At 40.2% G+C, this 15,371-nt stretch overlaps 1 protein-coding gene across 1 annotated transcript; it reads left to right on the forward strand.

Moving 5' to 3' along the window:
- The first annotated feature begins 253 nt into the window (after nt 1–253).
- kcnj12b (potassium inwardly rectifying channel subfamily J member 12b) lies at nt 254–7,379 on the forward strand. The gene is made up of 2 exons (XM_085453889.1): nt 254–806; nt 4,929–7,379. The coding sequence occupies exon 2, from the start codon at nt 5,025–5,027 to the stop codon at nt 6,306–6,308; it is 1,284 nt and encodes a 427-aa protein (XP_085310015.1). The 5' UTR covers nt 254–806; nt 4,929–5,024; the 3' UTR covers nt 6,309–7,379.
- Nucleotides 7,380–15,371: the final 7,992 nt, after the last annotated feature.

Consider the following 15,371-nt stretch of genomic DNA (forward strand, 5'->3'; position numbering starts at 1 on the left):
TCATGCAGAAGCAGTGTGGTGTGTTCTTTAGGCGATTCTGCCAAAGTATAATCAAATACATTGTCATAAAAAAACACAACCCAAAGAAACCAGTGTGTCCCCCATCGCTCTGTGGTACACAACAGCCCTGAATAAGCCAGTCGGTTCTTTCAACGCCACTGATGATCACCTGACTGTCAACACTTTGTAGGGGAAGCGCATGTAGTCTCCAAATGCCAAGTATCTACAGTGACACTGTGGAAGGGAGGGGGAGGATTGGAGCTGAGCAGTGAGCAATAGTTCACTAGATGTGGGATACAGAGTGGGATCTGCAGCAGAACGAGATCAGATAGCAGATATACTCAGAAAGTGTGAGACACGTGGAAGAAGAGAGACTGTCGACTCTCCCAAGACTCTAAAATAAGCTGTGAAGAATTGACTTTTTTGATTGGACTGGACTCAACAGGCCACGTGACCACTACATTCATTTGATTTGGGATGACTGCCATCAAGGTGCCGTTCGGTTTTTGAAGATCACAATTACAACTTCCCTGCTTCACGAAAACCATTTTGTTATTTCTGGTCTGTTCCCAATCAACTGGATATCAATCCGGGGGTGACCCTGGAGTATTTTAGAGCACGAGTGATTGCTCTCCTCATTCAGTGGAGAAAGAGATGAAGACACTCTGTGGCTATTTACTTTTCTACCTCAGGAGGATAGAAGAAGAGAAGAACTGAAGGAAGCCAATCATGAAGCAGCTTGGCTAAAAAGCTTGGAGATTTGGAAGAAAAGGAAAGTTGGAAATCAGCGTTTTCTTGCGAATAAGGTAAGCCGCTTGCCTCTTGCTGCTGTTTTCGGTGAAAACAGTTTCTGCTGTGATAAATGCCAGCAGATAAAAAGACTCATCGCTGCTCCTGAGTTAAGATCACAGCCCAGCAGGCAGAGTGTGGCTCCTGAGAGAGCCAAGGAGCAGTCGCACAAATAATTAGATATTAATATCCCTTGGACACTCAACATCCTGCTTCCTAGCAACTAGACCTTCGAGAAACACTCACTCACAGGGGAAATATGGTCAGATTTGTTATTATAAGTGTCATCCTTGATCCTGAACTTTAAGCTCTAACAAATACATCCCTTCTTGACTTCTGTGTGGTCTGTTATATGTACTGGGTATTAATGTCTAACTACCCATGGTGTGGTCAGCTTCTATTTTTAACTTTTGTTTTTTAATGCATCTTTTATACCCTTATCCTATTTATCACCTGACAAGCCTCCTGTAATGTTCTCAGACATACCAAAGAGAGTCCAAACAACATAAAGCATGATAAAAATATCTGAAAGTAAGCAGGACACAGCTTGTGCAAACCTGTAGTTGAGGTGTTTTCCACTGAATCTCTTCTGTTTCCAGGGCAGTGATGTGACTGCCTCCTATTTAAGGGCTCTTTGAATTCAGATTATTTAAGGTACAACAGACCAGAATGCAGCCACATCATTCAATTCAGTGGAAACCAAAAAATAAATAAAATTAGTAATAATAATAATAATAATAATAATAATAATAATAATATTTCCTAGATGTTTCTAGAAGTCTCTCTACTCAACAATTTGGGCATTTACGTGGGCAGTTATTTTAAAGCAATACCTTAAAATAACTTTACCTTCAGTAGTCACCAGGACATTGGAAAAGCACAATCAAAAATTCATAATCATCATTTAAATTTGATGAAAACTGCTTCACAAGTTAGCTGACTCTGACAGCAAAAAGAGATTTAAAAACATATTTTACCTCCGTGGAATTTATATTCCTAACATCATCTTTTACGTCACATAAGTTTGCATTCAGGGTTTCTCTGATCATGGCTCACACAACACAGTAACACATTTTTGTATATTAACGTGAAAAACGAAACAATCACCAAGTCAGCAAGATGATGTTAGCATTTAGCTCCAAGCCCTGCCTTGCATAGCCGAGTCTTGAGTTTAATAAAATTGTGCCGGTGGTATAGTCTTAAAATTACATCATGATATGGCAAGAATATTTACAATAACAATATTTCTGACAATAGAAAAACATGGTGGTTGCAGCCTTCTTTTCCAATGAGCTACTTTCAATAGATTTAGGCACCAGCAGTAGCATTATATAGTGTACTAGTAGTAAAACATCATAAATCAAATGCAAGCATAAAAGTAGCCTAGGTGGTGTTTCCCCATGAAATTTAAAGTAAAGGTGTAAAATAACTGTTTAACACTTTGTCGCACAAGAATGAAAAACATTTTCTACCTGGGATGTTTAATCTTGGGTCGAGGTTTTTGACCAGCTGCCTAAACTCCTGCTGTTCCATTGTGTCACCGTTTGCTCTTCCTGTCACATGGAAAGCAGCTAGCATTGCTAGGTTGAGTTGTTTGTTTACATTTGGGTCGCACTAGAATCTCGTCCTTCACAACCTGGTTGCACTCTACAGCACATTTTTTAGCATTGAGTGGTGAAACGAGTTTGTTATTTCCATCTTGACTAAAAACAATGTTCTTTTTCTGCTTACTTTACAAAGCACAGACACGTCCGGGCTTGTTGCATTGTTGTTCACACTGGGGAGTGTAAACTGATGACACAGCTATAACAATAATGTCGCAATGTAACATTTTAATATCACATAAAACCTTACACCAGTCTTATGGCAAACAATTCGATGTGACACAGACCTAATCACAGGTGCAGCTACGCTTTAGCCACATGTAAAAGAAGCGCAGAGGCTTTTACCTTTTCAGTGTGCTCTCAAAACATGCATTTTAATAGGTGTTTTTTAATACACATATATATTTTTGTGTTTTTTAGCCTTTATAGGACAGTAGGCATAAGATAAGAAAACTAAAACAAAGAAAATGTGGTTAACAGCGTCGGAGCAAATTCAAACCCAGGCCTCAACATTAGCTTTACTGTATATGAGTTACCTGTTCAAACCAGTAACCTATTTCAGATACCTCAGAACTTGAAGTTAAAACTCAGGAGTGACGTCACTCATGAGTTAGCACCTTCCAGAAAAAGTGAGGGCAAACAGGATTTGTTTTGGTTTTTAGCTAAGCCATTCAGTTATCACTAGCAATACAGTATAATACTTATTTTGTGCACACATTCATGAATAAAGCCTGATCAGTGCTCTGTGTATGGCTTATTTAGTGAGTGAAAAATACACAACAGTAGCAGAAGAGATGCTACTGGTTACGTTCAGTGCCGCCATCTTGGCTTGCTAATTCGGGGTATGTTGGTCTGTTCCGACTCTCCGAGTGGGAAATCCGAGTTGAGGAGGTGTTCCATAAAAAAATTACATCTGGAAACTCAGAATTTCCGACTTCTAAATAATTAAGGAACCTACACCATGTTGGCCATTATTAAAAACAAGATGTCAGCTGCAGATTTGGCCAGAGCGTGCGCGCCCTGTTTCAAAACAACAGAGAATCTTTTTTTAAAAATCTACCAGTCTGCAAATTTTCATGCTCTCTTCAGATTTTTTTTAACTAATCAAACAAAACTTTGCACAAATGTTGTCAAACATACAGCGATGATTCATATCTATATATTTTTTTCTATTATAATCTATTCCACTATAAATCCTTACTTTGTATATATTATGTTCATTTTATCATCCCCCTGTGAATGCTGTGTTGTGTTCTCCATTTCCGTTTGGTTCAAGTGTCCAGCTAAACGTACACCCCCCGAACATAAATTAACAGTCACCAAAATTTTTGTCCACAGCAGAATTTTGTTTAAGTCAGCACCAAATATGAAATGAAAACTCTCTACGGTTATTACATTTTGGGTAAAACATTTCAAAAAATGAGGTGTGGGTAGATCAGTCCAACACATTTACTCATTTTGTTGAAAAGAAACTTTTATATGCACCTTTGCATGCATATTGCGCAACTGAAGGTGTAATACAGTTAAGAAAATAAGAGAGCAAAGATTATTTTTAACACTGAATCACAGTAAGTTGAAGGGTTTTTCGTTGGTTGGGAAGGAGGTGCAATGTCATACAAAAGCTTTGTAAAACTTTGCTTTGAAAATCTACTTTCTGCATGCTGTAAAACATTATTACTTAGTCCAACACACATGTGAAAAAAGGGTTTACTCCACATAAAGTGCACCTTTTTCAGAAAGAAAAATCCCATTAAGTGCCTGAAGTGATGCCATTGATTTCTGCCATCAAACCATTTCTATCTCCATGGCACCCGCTGTTCTGCCCCATCTTTTTCAGCCCATATTACTTTTCAGTTCAGCCTCACAAGGGAATCACACAGCCTCATCACTGTACTCCAGTGACTCTAATAGTTTTGCCAGCTGGAAGAAACAGAAGACACGTCACATAAAATGGCAGGGCATTGGATTAGCTGGCTATTTCTGTACCTTGTTGAACAGTGAAACATTCATTGTATATGCCGCAGAATTTCTGACAGAAGAGGTGGAATGAAAGCAAAGCAGAGTTGTTGTTTTTTTAATTGGATACCATTAAAAATCTTTTATCTATTAAATGTCTGTTTTATTTTACTTCAGCAACATATAAGCAACTTAAAAAAAACCCTGAAGATGATCATTTTAGCTACGTGGAGAGCTGAACCGAAATCAGCAGTGACACATTTATAAGTGTAGACGTGCTTTGGTGGAGAAAGAAATGTAATATCTGTAATGTGGATGGCAGAAGACATCAAAATGAATAGAGAAAAATTAATGCAATCATGCCAAAGGTACTTCAGGAAGGGGAAATTGAAGTAGAAAAGAGCATCATTTTCACTGGGCTTGACTAATGAATCTGATACACAATGCTGATAACCATGTGACCTTCTGAAGCTGTATGATTATCTCAGTTCTTTGCTTAAATGAAGGAAAATACAATTCTCTTTGTGTCCCTATTATTTGATGTTGTGTATTAATATTCTGCCTGTGTTTCCTTTACAGCGACCTTCACAGTGCTGGGCACTTCCCCTGAGCCTGGTCAGTTTTGTATGAGCCAGGCTGATAGCGTGAAGCCCTGTGGCTGTGCACCACTGAGGCATGAGTGTGGGAAGAGCCCACCACCACCACCACAGCTTCTTGTCCTGTGAAGAAGAAGGCTTTAGACTGAGCACTATGCCTGCTGTGGGCAGTTTTGGCAATGGAAAGATCCACACACGACGCAAACAGCACAGCCGGTTTGTCGGCAAGACCGGCCAATGCAACATCCATTTCACAAACATGGATGAGAAGTCACAGCGGTACATATCTGACATTTTCACTACTTGCGTGGACATCCGCTGGCGATACATGTTCCTGCTGTTCAGCTTGGTGTTTGTGGTGTCCTGGTTAATGTTTGGCTTTGCATTCTGGGTCATTGGCCTGCTCCATGGTGACATGGACAATCAAGGAAGGGACGAGAGTTTTGTTCCTTGTGTCATGAACGTTCACACCTTTGTGGCAGCCTTCCTGTTCTCCGTTGAGACCCAAACAACCATTGGGTACGGAGCTCGCTTTGTCACAGAGGAATGCCCAGCAGCTGTCTTCATGGTGGTCTTTCAGTCTATTATGGGGTGCATCATTGATGCCTTTATGATTGGCGCCATCATGGCAAAGATGGCAAGGCCCAAAAAGCGTGCAGAGACGCTACTTTTCAGCCACAATGCAGTAATCGCTATGCGTGATGGGAAGCTGTGCCTCATGTTCAGAGTTGCAAACCTAAGGAAGAGCCACATCGTGGAAGCTCACGTGAGAGCCCAGCTGGTGAAGCCCCGCTACACAGAGGAAGGCGAGTACATCCCCCTGGATCAGATCGACATGAACGTCGGATACGACAAAGGCACGGACCGCCTGTTTCTGGTTGCCCCGCTCACCGTCATACACGAAATTGATGAAGAAAGTCCACTCTTTGGCATCAGCAAACAAGATCTCGAAGCAGCCGACTTTGAGATAGTAATTATACTTGAAGGGATGGTGGAGGCCACAGCCATGACGACGCAAGCACGCAGCTCATACCTGCCCTCGGAGATCTTGTGGGGTCACCGCTTTGAGCCCGTCATTTTCGAGGAGAAGAACCAGTACAGGATAGATTACGCCTACTTTCACAAAACATTTGAAGTACCATCCACCCCTAGGTGCAGCGCCAAAGACATGGAGGAGAGAAAATTCCCAACATCTGCCGCCAACTCTTTCTGCTATGAGAATGAGCTGGCCTTCATCAGCAGGGATGAGGAGGACGAGGGAGACATGGAGAAAGAGCAGGACAGAGAGTGTCCATCTGAGTTAGTGAATGAGTCGTCATTTACCGAACACGAAACGCCCTCTCGTAGAGAATCTGAGATTTAACCTTTGATGCTTGTTTTGAACATCGCCACATGAAGTGACCTATGACTGTCATCCTGCTGATATGAGGACACCGCTGAGGCAGGTGGAGGACCAGCAGTACAGAGTAGTGAAGCTCGTCCGTGGACGTTTCAGGCTCTCCAGAGATGATCACTGAGTTTTATGGAAAAACAGCTGTCATGTTACAATTGCAGTTCCTAGTAATAAAATGCATGACAATAGCATAGTTTTGTATAAATATTTTGAGAAATGTTTCCCAGTCATGGCGGGACTATCTGTAGGTTCCTCAAATTTGCAGCGAGGTGTGCAGTGAACTTGACTGAACTTGAAGTTATTGTTTAGGAAACTAAACCTGGACAATACTTCTCCGAGCTCAACTGATAAAAACTAAAGTGCAAATCAAAAGTGGATGAGAGACAGATTTTCATTCTAAGCAAACGTAACACTTCTTTGAATGACAACAACATTAAATGCTCTTCATTAAACACCGTTAGCGACTGACTTGGCTGGTTGGCACAAATGCAGTTATGAGCACAAGAAAAGGTAGAGTTATACATATTTCTATCACAAAGGGGAAACAAATGATGTCACATCATTTGTAAGTTTTGTATATAGCAGGGAAAACTATTCATCTCTGTTTATTTCAGCCAGTGACAAATGTTGGATCTTAAATTTACATTTGAATTACTTGCATTTACTAGAAACTCAGTGGCATTACGAGTAGGAGTGAGACAAAATATGGATAAGGCAATATCTTGTATAGCTCTCCTGTACAGCTTGTTACATTGCTGGAAATTATGATAATCTTGGAGCTCCAAACTGTTTCCCCTGCTAGTTTGATTTACCCGGGACACCAAGTCATGACACTTCATAGTGTGTATTAAATTAAATTTATTGCAAGAAGCTTACACAGAGAAAGTGGTGCTAGACAGCAGGGGAACGAGTGGGATAATTAATTGAATTTAGAAATGTTTATAAAATCAATTATTCTTGTTATGTACTATATATTACAATATTGACACATAGAAACAAACTAACACCACATTACAGTGAATAAACACATGATTCCTTTTCCCTTTTTGGTTGTTTTCCTTTCTGCGCAGAACTGTTTTACTATGTATTAAGTATTCCAAGTATGCTGTAACCTGATATCACTTGTTTTCATTGCTAATATACCATTGAAGAACTAGTTTGCTCACTTCTGTTGGTAACTATTACTATCATTGTCAAACTTTCCACTGCTACTGCACACATTATGCAGTTTACTCTCATAATAGAAGCTCCAAACAAAGGCTCCTTAATTAGAGACAGTTCCCGATAAACAGGATCAGTTTTTCCAGGTTGGGACTATCGGTTTTGTCTGGCTAATGATTTTAACTGCTCTGCCTAGCTGCTTAATCAAGGTATTGTTAGTTTCGCGATCTGACTGAAAAGGCTGTGTCCAGCTGACTTTGTGAAGTCTTTAAAACAAGAAAAGGGTTCTTAAATATAGAAATTCTTGTGACTATCATGATACAAAGACTAAGGCTAAAAGCCTCAAGCCCAAAACGTGCACTCTCACAAGTTGCAGAACCAGTGCATAAAACCTTCTAATAAAGAAAGTGCATTGATCTTGTACATAAATAGGTATTTGTAACACTCAAATTCTAGGTCTGAGCAAAAGCCATCTATGAGAAAAAAGATCACTTCAGGGAATTATTAGACAAACACTTAAATCAGAATGAAACAATCCCAGCTACAGTATTTTGTGCTTAAAAGTTGGGGGGTGGGAGGGACAGAGTCCAACTTGCAAAATGGATACAAAACACAGTCCTGAATGCTTGAAAATAAGGCAACTGGACTCCTCTAAGCTCCTGAGAACATTTTGCCTATCACCCAAGAGGCTTCTTCAGTTTTAAAACAAGTGGTGGAGAATCTCAGGTATCTAACCCCTAGTATGGCTGTGCCCTTGGGAGTGGTCCTGTGGAAAGTATTAATCACAGTTATCCTGCTAGATCAACGACCACCCCATCCTCAGCAAGCCAGAGAAAAAGAAAAAAATATGCAGCATTGTTTGCTCTGTGGAGTATAAGTAGACTAGAGTGGAAGCACAATCAAATATACCTGCTTTCAATTAACCCAACAAAAGCACAGTCGTTGCCTCGTAGCAATTGTAAAAACACACAGACCCACAAATCCACTCCAAAATCAGCGCCGATGCCCCACAACAACTGTGGAGGTAGATTATAGTGCAGAACAGCCCATGTCCCCTATCACAGATTTCACTCCTCCATATAACTATGATAAGAAAAAGTAGAAGTTCTTTTGTTGAGGAAACGTGGCATAGCTTATAAACTACGATCAAGACAGAGATTATATTTTTATTAGTGGGCCTTTTGTATCCTCCACAGATTAAAAATGCAGAGAAAAGGCTTTTACAATCAGTATTACAGTAAATGTTGCAACTATAGCTTGGCTGGTGATGAAACTAGACCATGGAAAATGAACCACAGATATGCTAACATGCTAACATTAGCTTACAATGGATTTGATCTGAGCACGTCCTTTATTATCTTCTGCTAAACCAGGGACTGCACAAAAAAGATCATTTCTTTGGATGTTTGAACCCTGTAATAATGTAAAGTAAGCATGTTTGCTAGGTTTACCTAGATAACTTCACCTGGTGTTACTACCAAGGTCAGCAATGTTTCAGACATGCTTTGCTCACTTACAGCCCCTGAGCTACGATTGTACATTTCGCAGTTTGAGTCAGAACTTAGAAAACTCTCATTGGAAATAAATCTGTCCGTTCTTCTCAGAGGCAACAGACTATGAAAATAAAAATAAAACCGCCCACTCTTCTCCTTATAAATGTTATCCTGCAAATCAAAATGTCAACTTGAGCTGTGTGGATGTGAAAAAATATATTTAGAAATAAGCAAAGACTAATAAGATCTAACGACTCACTGGTTAAAAAAAACAAAACAAAACAAAACTTGAAAGTTAATTTTGGAGGGACCCCATTGGCAACAGAAGCGTCTAATTAAAGTCATCTGAAATGAAGCACTGTGCCATATGTGACCCATGGGACACAGAGTGGGCTAATACTGTGGCACATCTGAGCCCTTTATGAGGACAAATCCAGAAGGGGATGCCTGACACAACAACTATGTTTATATAAAGTCTGTTGATTCATAGAGTCTCAGATCAGAGGGGATTTTCAGAAGATATGTCATATTTTTTTCTGCAAAACAGGTATTTAGAGTAAAATCAGAACATTTTAATATTCACAATCAGTGCAAGCTAATCAAATCTTGTGCAAGATACCTTGAACTGTTTATTCATTGAGATTAATGAATGTGAAAAAAAGCTAAGCAAAGCAAAGTGACCCTGAGCGTCCCAGTTTTACTCTGACCTGCTCATCTGGTGGAAGACTACATGCAGGGCTAAAAAAAAGACATGATAACAGCCACTGAACAGATGCACTTTATTAATTTTTGTTCTGGTATTTAATCTATTTTTAACAGTCTGATGCTTTTCCTGAGGAGGAAATACTGTCTTAATCTTCCTTTTCGTCTTAATAAGAATAATAGGTCAGACTGTGTTTTATCTCAGGAGAGACAAATTAGTTTCCCCTCCATATTCATCAAACCAAAAACTCCATGTGGGTTAACTTAGGCGTCTAACTGCCATTTCAGCACATTCCAACACATTTGTATATCTCTATATATTGCTGACTCGCGCTGAAACTATCAGAATAGGTTTGCTCTAGAAAACGAATGTTGGTTCAAATGCACCAAGAGTTTGATCAAAGAGTTTTTCCATGTAAAACAGCAAAAAGTTTAATATATCTGTCAGTGTATTGTAAATACATTTTTTGCTTCTGATCTGTCAGGCTGAATGCTCATAATTATAGACAGAGAGATATATACACTCACTAGCCAGCTGTCCAGCTCTCTTAATCAAATGTCTCATCAGCCAATCACATTGCAGCCACTGGGGAAGAAAAGAACATAGCACGGTTGTTGATGTTGGTATGAGTCTTTCAGAAACTGCTCATCTACTGAGATCTTCCCACACAACAGAAGAAAATATTCAATGAGCTCCCTGAAAAAACGCTCTATTGATGGTAGAGGTCAGAAGAGAATGGCCAGACCGCTTCAAGGAAAGCATCATATAATCATTTGTTACACCCAAAGTATGCAGAAGAGCATCTCCAAATGCAAAACACGTGAAATCTTATAGCAGATGGGCTAAAGCAGCACAACGCCAGACTAGGTGCCGCTCCTGTCAGCTAAGAACAGGAAACCGAGGCTACAGATTGCACAGACTCACCACAATTAGACAGTGGAAGATTGGAAAAAGGTTATCTGGTCTTGTAATGTCAGAATCTGGCATGAACAGCATGAAAGCATGGATCCATCCTGCCTTGTTTGAACCATTCAATCAGGTGTTGATGGTCTAATGTTTCGGGTGATCTTCTGGTGGCAGGTGAACACACTGTTTACCTAATAAAATGGGGGGTGAGTGTAAGTTGGCACACGGTTTTATAAAAGTAAGGGATTGGAATTTTTAGTGTCTTGAGAAATAAATAAACTGGAAATACTCTTTTTGCCTAAAGGATTGAAATGACATCTAATGAACTGAACATCTCTGACCTCATTTTGCTCTTTTCCACTAAATGCATTTGAAGCCACACTTTTTTTGTTTCCTTGCAGAGTTTCGTTTGTTGTGTGAGACAACACCTTAAAAGTGGGAGATGCACTAAAAAAAAGAAGAAAAAAGAAAGACTCCTCCTCTCATTACCACAATAAAATTGTCTGATAAAGCCAAGCTTTCCTTCTTTTTTGCCCTTTGTGGTAGTCAGACACTAACGACATGAATAATCCTACAATAAGCATCTGATGAGTGCGTATGGTGTAGCATGACTGAGGAAAGTAAGTGAGCCGTTTGATAAGCAGAAAGGAATGGACTTTGATTTATGGCTGTGATTTGGTTTGAGGGTATCTGGTTGGGGTCAGAGGTTTCTTCTTTCGCTCTTATGCAACCAATCAGTCACGTCTTTGCATACACACACGCAAGACTTGGCAGTTCTTTTGGATTTCGCTGCCCTGTAACCTTGAGCACTTGTAGAGGGATCACATGCACATATACTCACACCACAGAAATCTAATGTAGAGCCTTCGTCACTGTTCCTGCTGTTGTTTAACAGGTTATTTTCACTCTCTTTAGCTCTCTTTCACAGTCACAGAAAGTCTCCACTGATAGAAAACACTCCACATTTGGTTAAAATGTGCAAATATTTTATTGCCCCTATGTGCTGGTGGTACCTCTGTCTAATCGTAATTCTACCCAGATCTACTTTTACTCAATTACCAGCTAATGTGACCTGGCATATCAGTGAGGCTGTGAGAAATATTAAACTCGTGGCAAACTGTTCTGTGTATAATTACATTTGACTTTCATGCTATTAGTGCCAAATGAAAGCACAATCTCTTACTTTTATCCGTCTGTATCCTCTGAGATGTGCTGTGTGTGATGGAAGGAGCACTGAGAATAAACCTGGGATCCTTCCCACCCACTCTGCACTGTTGTGGAGGATGAGAAGCCGTTGAGGGTCAGCCTTCAAACATGCAGAGTGGGTTGCTGAAAGGCAAATTCAGCCTTAATTGGACCAGCTCTATTCTTTACTTCAGCTCCTAGAAGGAGGTGGAGTGTGGAAAAAAGAAAATAACATGATGCAGCACTAACAGCTGCATTTCCGTTCCTCAAGCAATAACTCCGGACATTTTAGACCTAGATTATATTCTATAAAATCACGCATAGAGTTCAATTTGTGGAACTTACTAAACGCTGCAAACTCATTGTTTCTGGAGCTTTTGGTCAAGAAACAAACAAACAAAATAAAACTTAACCCCAAAATATGACACACTCTTTCTGTGCAAGAACATATATGGCATGGGTGCTTCTTAACACTTTGCTTCCTGTTCCTGTGTGTTCTATCTGTTGTTAAAATGCAACACATTGTTTTTAAAAAAGGTTAAATGTTACGAGACAGTATTTGAAACACGTTTAAAAAAGGCAAAAAACCCAGAAGGATTGCTAATTTTGCTAATAAGCCAAAAAGTGCCAAAAAGTCAAACCACTGCCACGGCTGCTATACCCCCTTACAAAATGCCCAGTGTAGATGAGTTAGTGAAACAACTAGTCTTATTGTGTCTTGTGATACAACATACCCCCTCTATACTGCTCAAGGGTGTAACCATCGATATCCTTGCATCTGTCCATTGCCAACTATTACATCTTGCACAAATCCAGCCGACTCGTCCAGCTTTCTGCACACTCTGTTCAACGTCTGTATACTCGTCACCACACCATGTCTATGTGCTAAATAGTATTTTGAGTTTAATCTCAAAACGGACAAATTCTTAAAAAAAATTCTTCTATGTGGCCCTTTTAGAGAAGACAAAAATAGCACTGTTGTTGCCTCCTCATTTCAGTTTAGTGGAGTTGAAAATGTTTAGGACAGGTTCAATAACAAAAACAGCCTGGAGCTTAACGTAGCTCCCATGTCGTTAATCATCACTTCAGAAAAACCTTAAAAGTTGATTTGAGGTCTCTGCATTTAGATCCTAGTTCAGCTTGATATAAATCCTAGTTAGCCAACGTTCATGTCCTAATAATCAGGCTCTGGGTAATGAGTCTTCACGTTGATAACGAAACCATTAAAGCTCTCGCTGGCCTTCCAGTGTCACTTCTAACCAAGACTGAACATGTCACGGAAACCAGCGTCTTCTTGCTATTATTATATTATATTGCAGCTTTTCCTTCCATTAACAGCAACACCGAGCAGCTAAGGCGGCGTCATGCTATTCTTTTGAAGGGTGTGAGCAGCTTAAAGGTTAGAGTAGTGCACTCGTGAACGTAACATAGCTGGTAAGAAAAACACCACCCTGTCTGGGAAAGACTGTGGGAGGAAATCAGGGCGTTTTTGACTGCAGTGTAAACTATGATCAAATTCTAATAGAGGCTGTGCTAAAGAAGCCTGCTTGGATATCATTATGTAATAAAGAAAAGGGGGAAAAATCTAAAATGTGAGAAATGTGACTGTACACAACAGGTGCAACCACACTGACCTGTCAGGAAACTCAAGCTACAGTTTGCACAGGCTCACCAAAATTGGGATACAAAAGTTTGGAAAAAATGTCACCTGGTCTGATGAGTTTTGTAAGAATTTAAGTAGCGTGAAAGCAGGGACCCATTCTGCCTTGTAGTTGAATCCATCTTCTAATGGCTGCTTCCAGTAAGATTTACCACAAATCAACTCAAACTGGTTTTGGTGAGTTCACAGTCACCAGATCTCAATCCAGCAGAGCATCTTTAGCATGTGATGGAACAAGAGAGTCACATCATGGACGTGCAGACAACAAATCTGCAGCAGCTGTGTGATGCTGTCATGTCAACGTGACATAGACCAAATTTTTGAGGCAAGTTTCCAGCACCTTATTGAATCTATGGCATGAAGAATGGAGGCAGTTCTGCTGACCAAACGAGATCCAACTAAGTTTAACAAGGTGTAACTAATAAAATCGCCAGTGAGTATATGTATACTTTCCTTCCTTCCACTGATTTTATTGCTAATTGTTGTTTTTAATAGTTGGGGAAACAAAAGCATTTAAACGGGCAGCACGGTGGTTAACACTGTTGTCGCACAGCAAGAAGGTGCTGAGTTCAATGCCACCATCAGGTCTTTCTGTGTGGGGTTTGCATGTTCTCCCAGTGTTTGCGTGGGTTCTCCGGCTTCCTCCCACCGTCCAAAGACATGCAGTTTGTGGGGATAGATTAATTGATGAATCCAAATTGCCCATAGGTGTGAAAGTGAGCGCGAATGATGATCTGTCTCTGTGTGTTGGCCCTGCGACAGACTGGGATAGGCTCCAGCACCCCCTGTGACCCTGAAAAGGATAAGCAGAAGCGAATGGAAATGTTTAAACCAGTCTTTATCAAAACATGATTATAATCAATAAAATTTTATACTGTCTTTTTTTAAATTCAGGCAACCAAACAAGTTATGCTGAGAACTGACAGAGGTCCAACCTAACCCTGTAACCAAGTCTCGACCCTAAAACATCTCTTGTTGCTAAAATGAAGACGAAAACTGTTGTTGCATGATTCAGCAAACATCCCCAGCAGGTTTAAACACAACTGAACCACATTCAGCATTAAGTGTTAACACACAGCCAAGGTTTGTATCAGTGAAACATACTACGGTTTTCAGTCTGGTCATCTGTGTCTGTCTCGCAGAGGTAACTTTGCTCATGGAGATGTTTACCCTCCAGCTGAGCACATCACTCAGTAGTACTTGCTGCTCCAGCCTTGATTCCTGCAGACATACAGTATTTGATTACAGCACGGAGCTGATTGGATTACAGGAGGCACTGACTCAAATACCGACAGCAAACATGGAGCAACTGGAGCGCTTCCTTCTGGGAATGAACGAGCAGAGGGACACCGACTGCTCAGTGCACACTGAGGTCAGGCTGGCTGAGACCTGCTGCTAAAGTCGAACACTGTCACCATCCAACAGCTATGAAACAATCATCCCATTAATCTCATTTGATGCACATGGTTGTTTGGTTATGTTAAAAAAAAACAACAGTTTTTCTTAACCTGAAAAATTTGACCTGCAGTATCGACTCTTTTTTGAATGAGTATTTGGGTGAGTTTTATACACTGTATGCACCCACCGTTTAATGTAAACGTTACTTATCCTCATGTTAGTTAGTAGTTCATTTGGTTGGCCTCTGCTTTTAAAGAAACTTCACCCTCAGCCTCCACCTTTGCTCAAATCAGGGAGGATGGGTGCAGCACACATGTAACTGAAGAAAACAAAGAAAAACAATCATGAATGCTCCTTAAAGGACCTTAAAAAAGTCTAAAGAGCTATTGCTCAAAGATTGGCTCCTATTGTGGGATGTCGACTTTTTCACATTGCTGAGCATCAAACTGTTAATGAGGTGGCTCGGTAAAATCCTGCGTTTTCAGTGTGTTATATCTCATAAACGATACAACAGACTTTGACTCTTT

Source organism: Copadichromis virginalis, linkage group LG4, assembly GCF_057382275.1.
Source record: "Copadichromis virginalis isolate Kocher_CV1m ecotype Utaka linkage group LG4, C_Virginalis_male_GT1.1, whole genome shotgun sequence".
NCBI classification, from domain to species: domain Eukaryota; kingdom Metazoa; phylum Chordata; class Actinopteri; order Cichliformes; family Cichlidae; genus Copadichromis; species Copadichromis virginalis.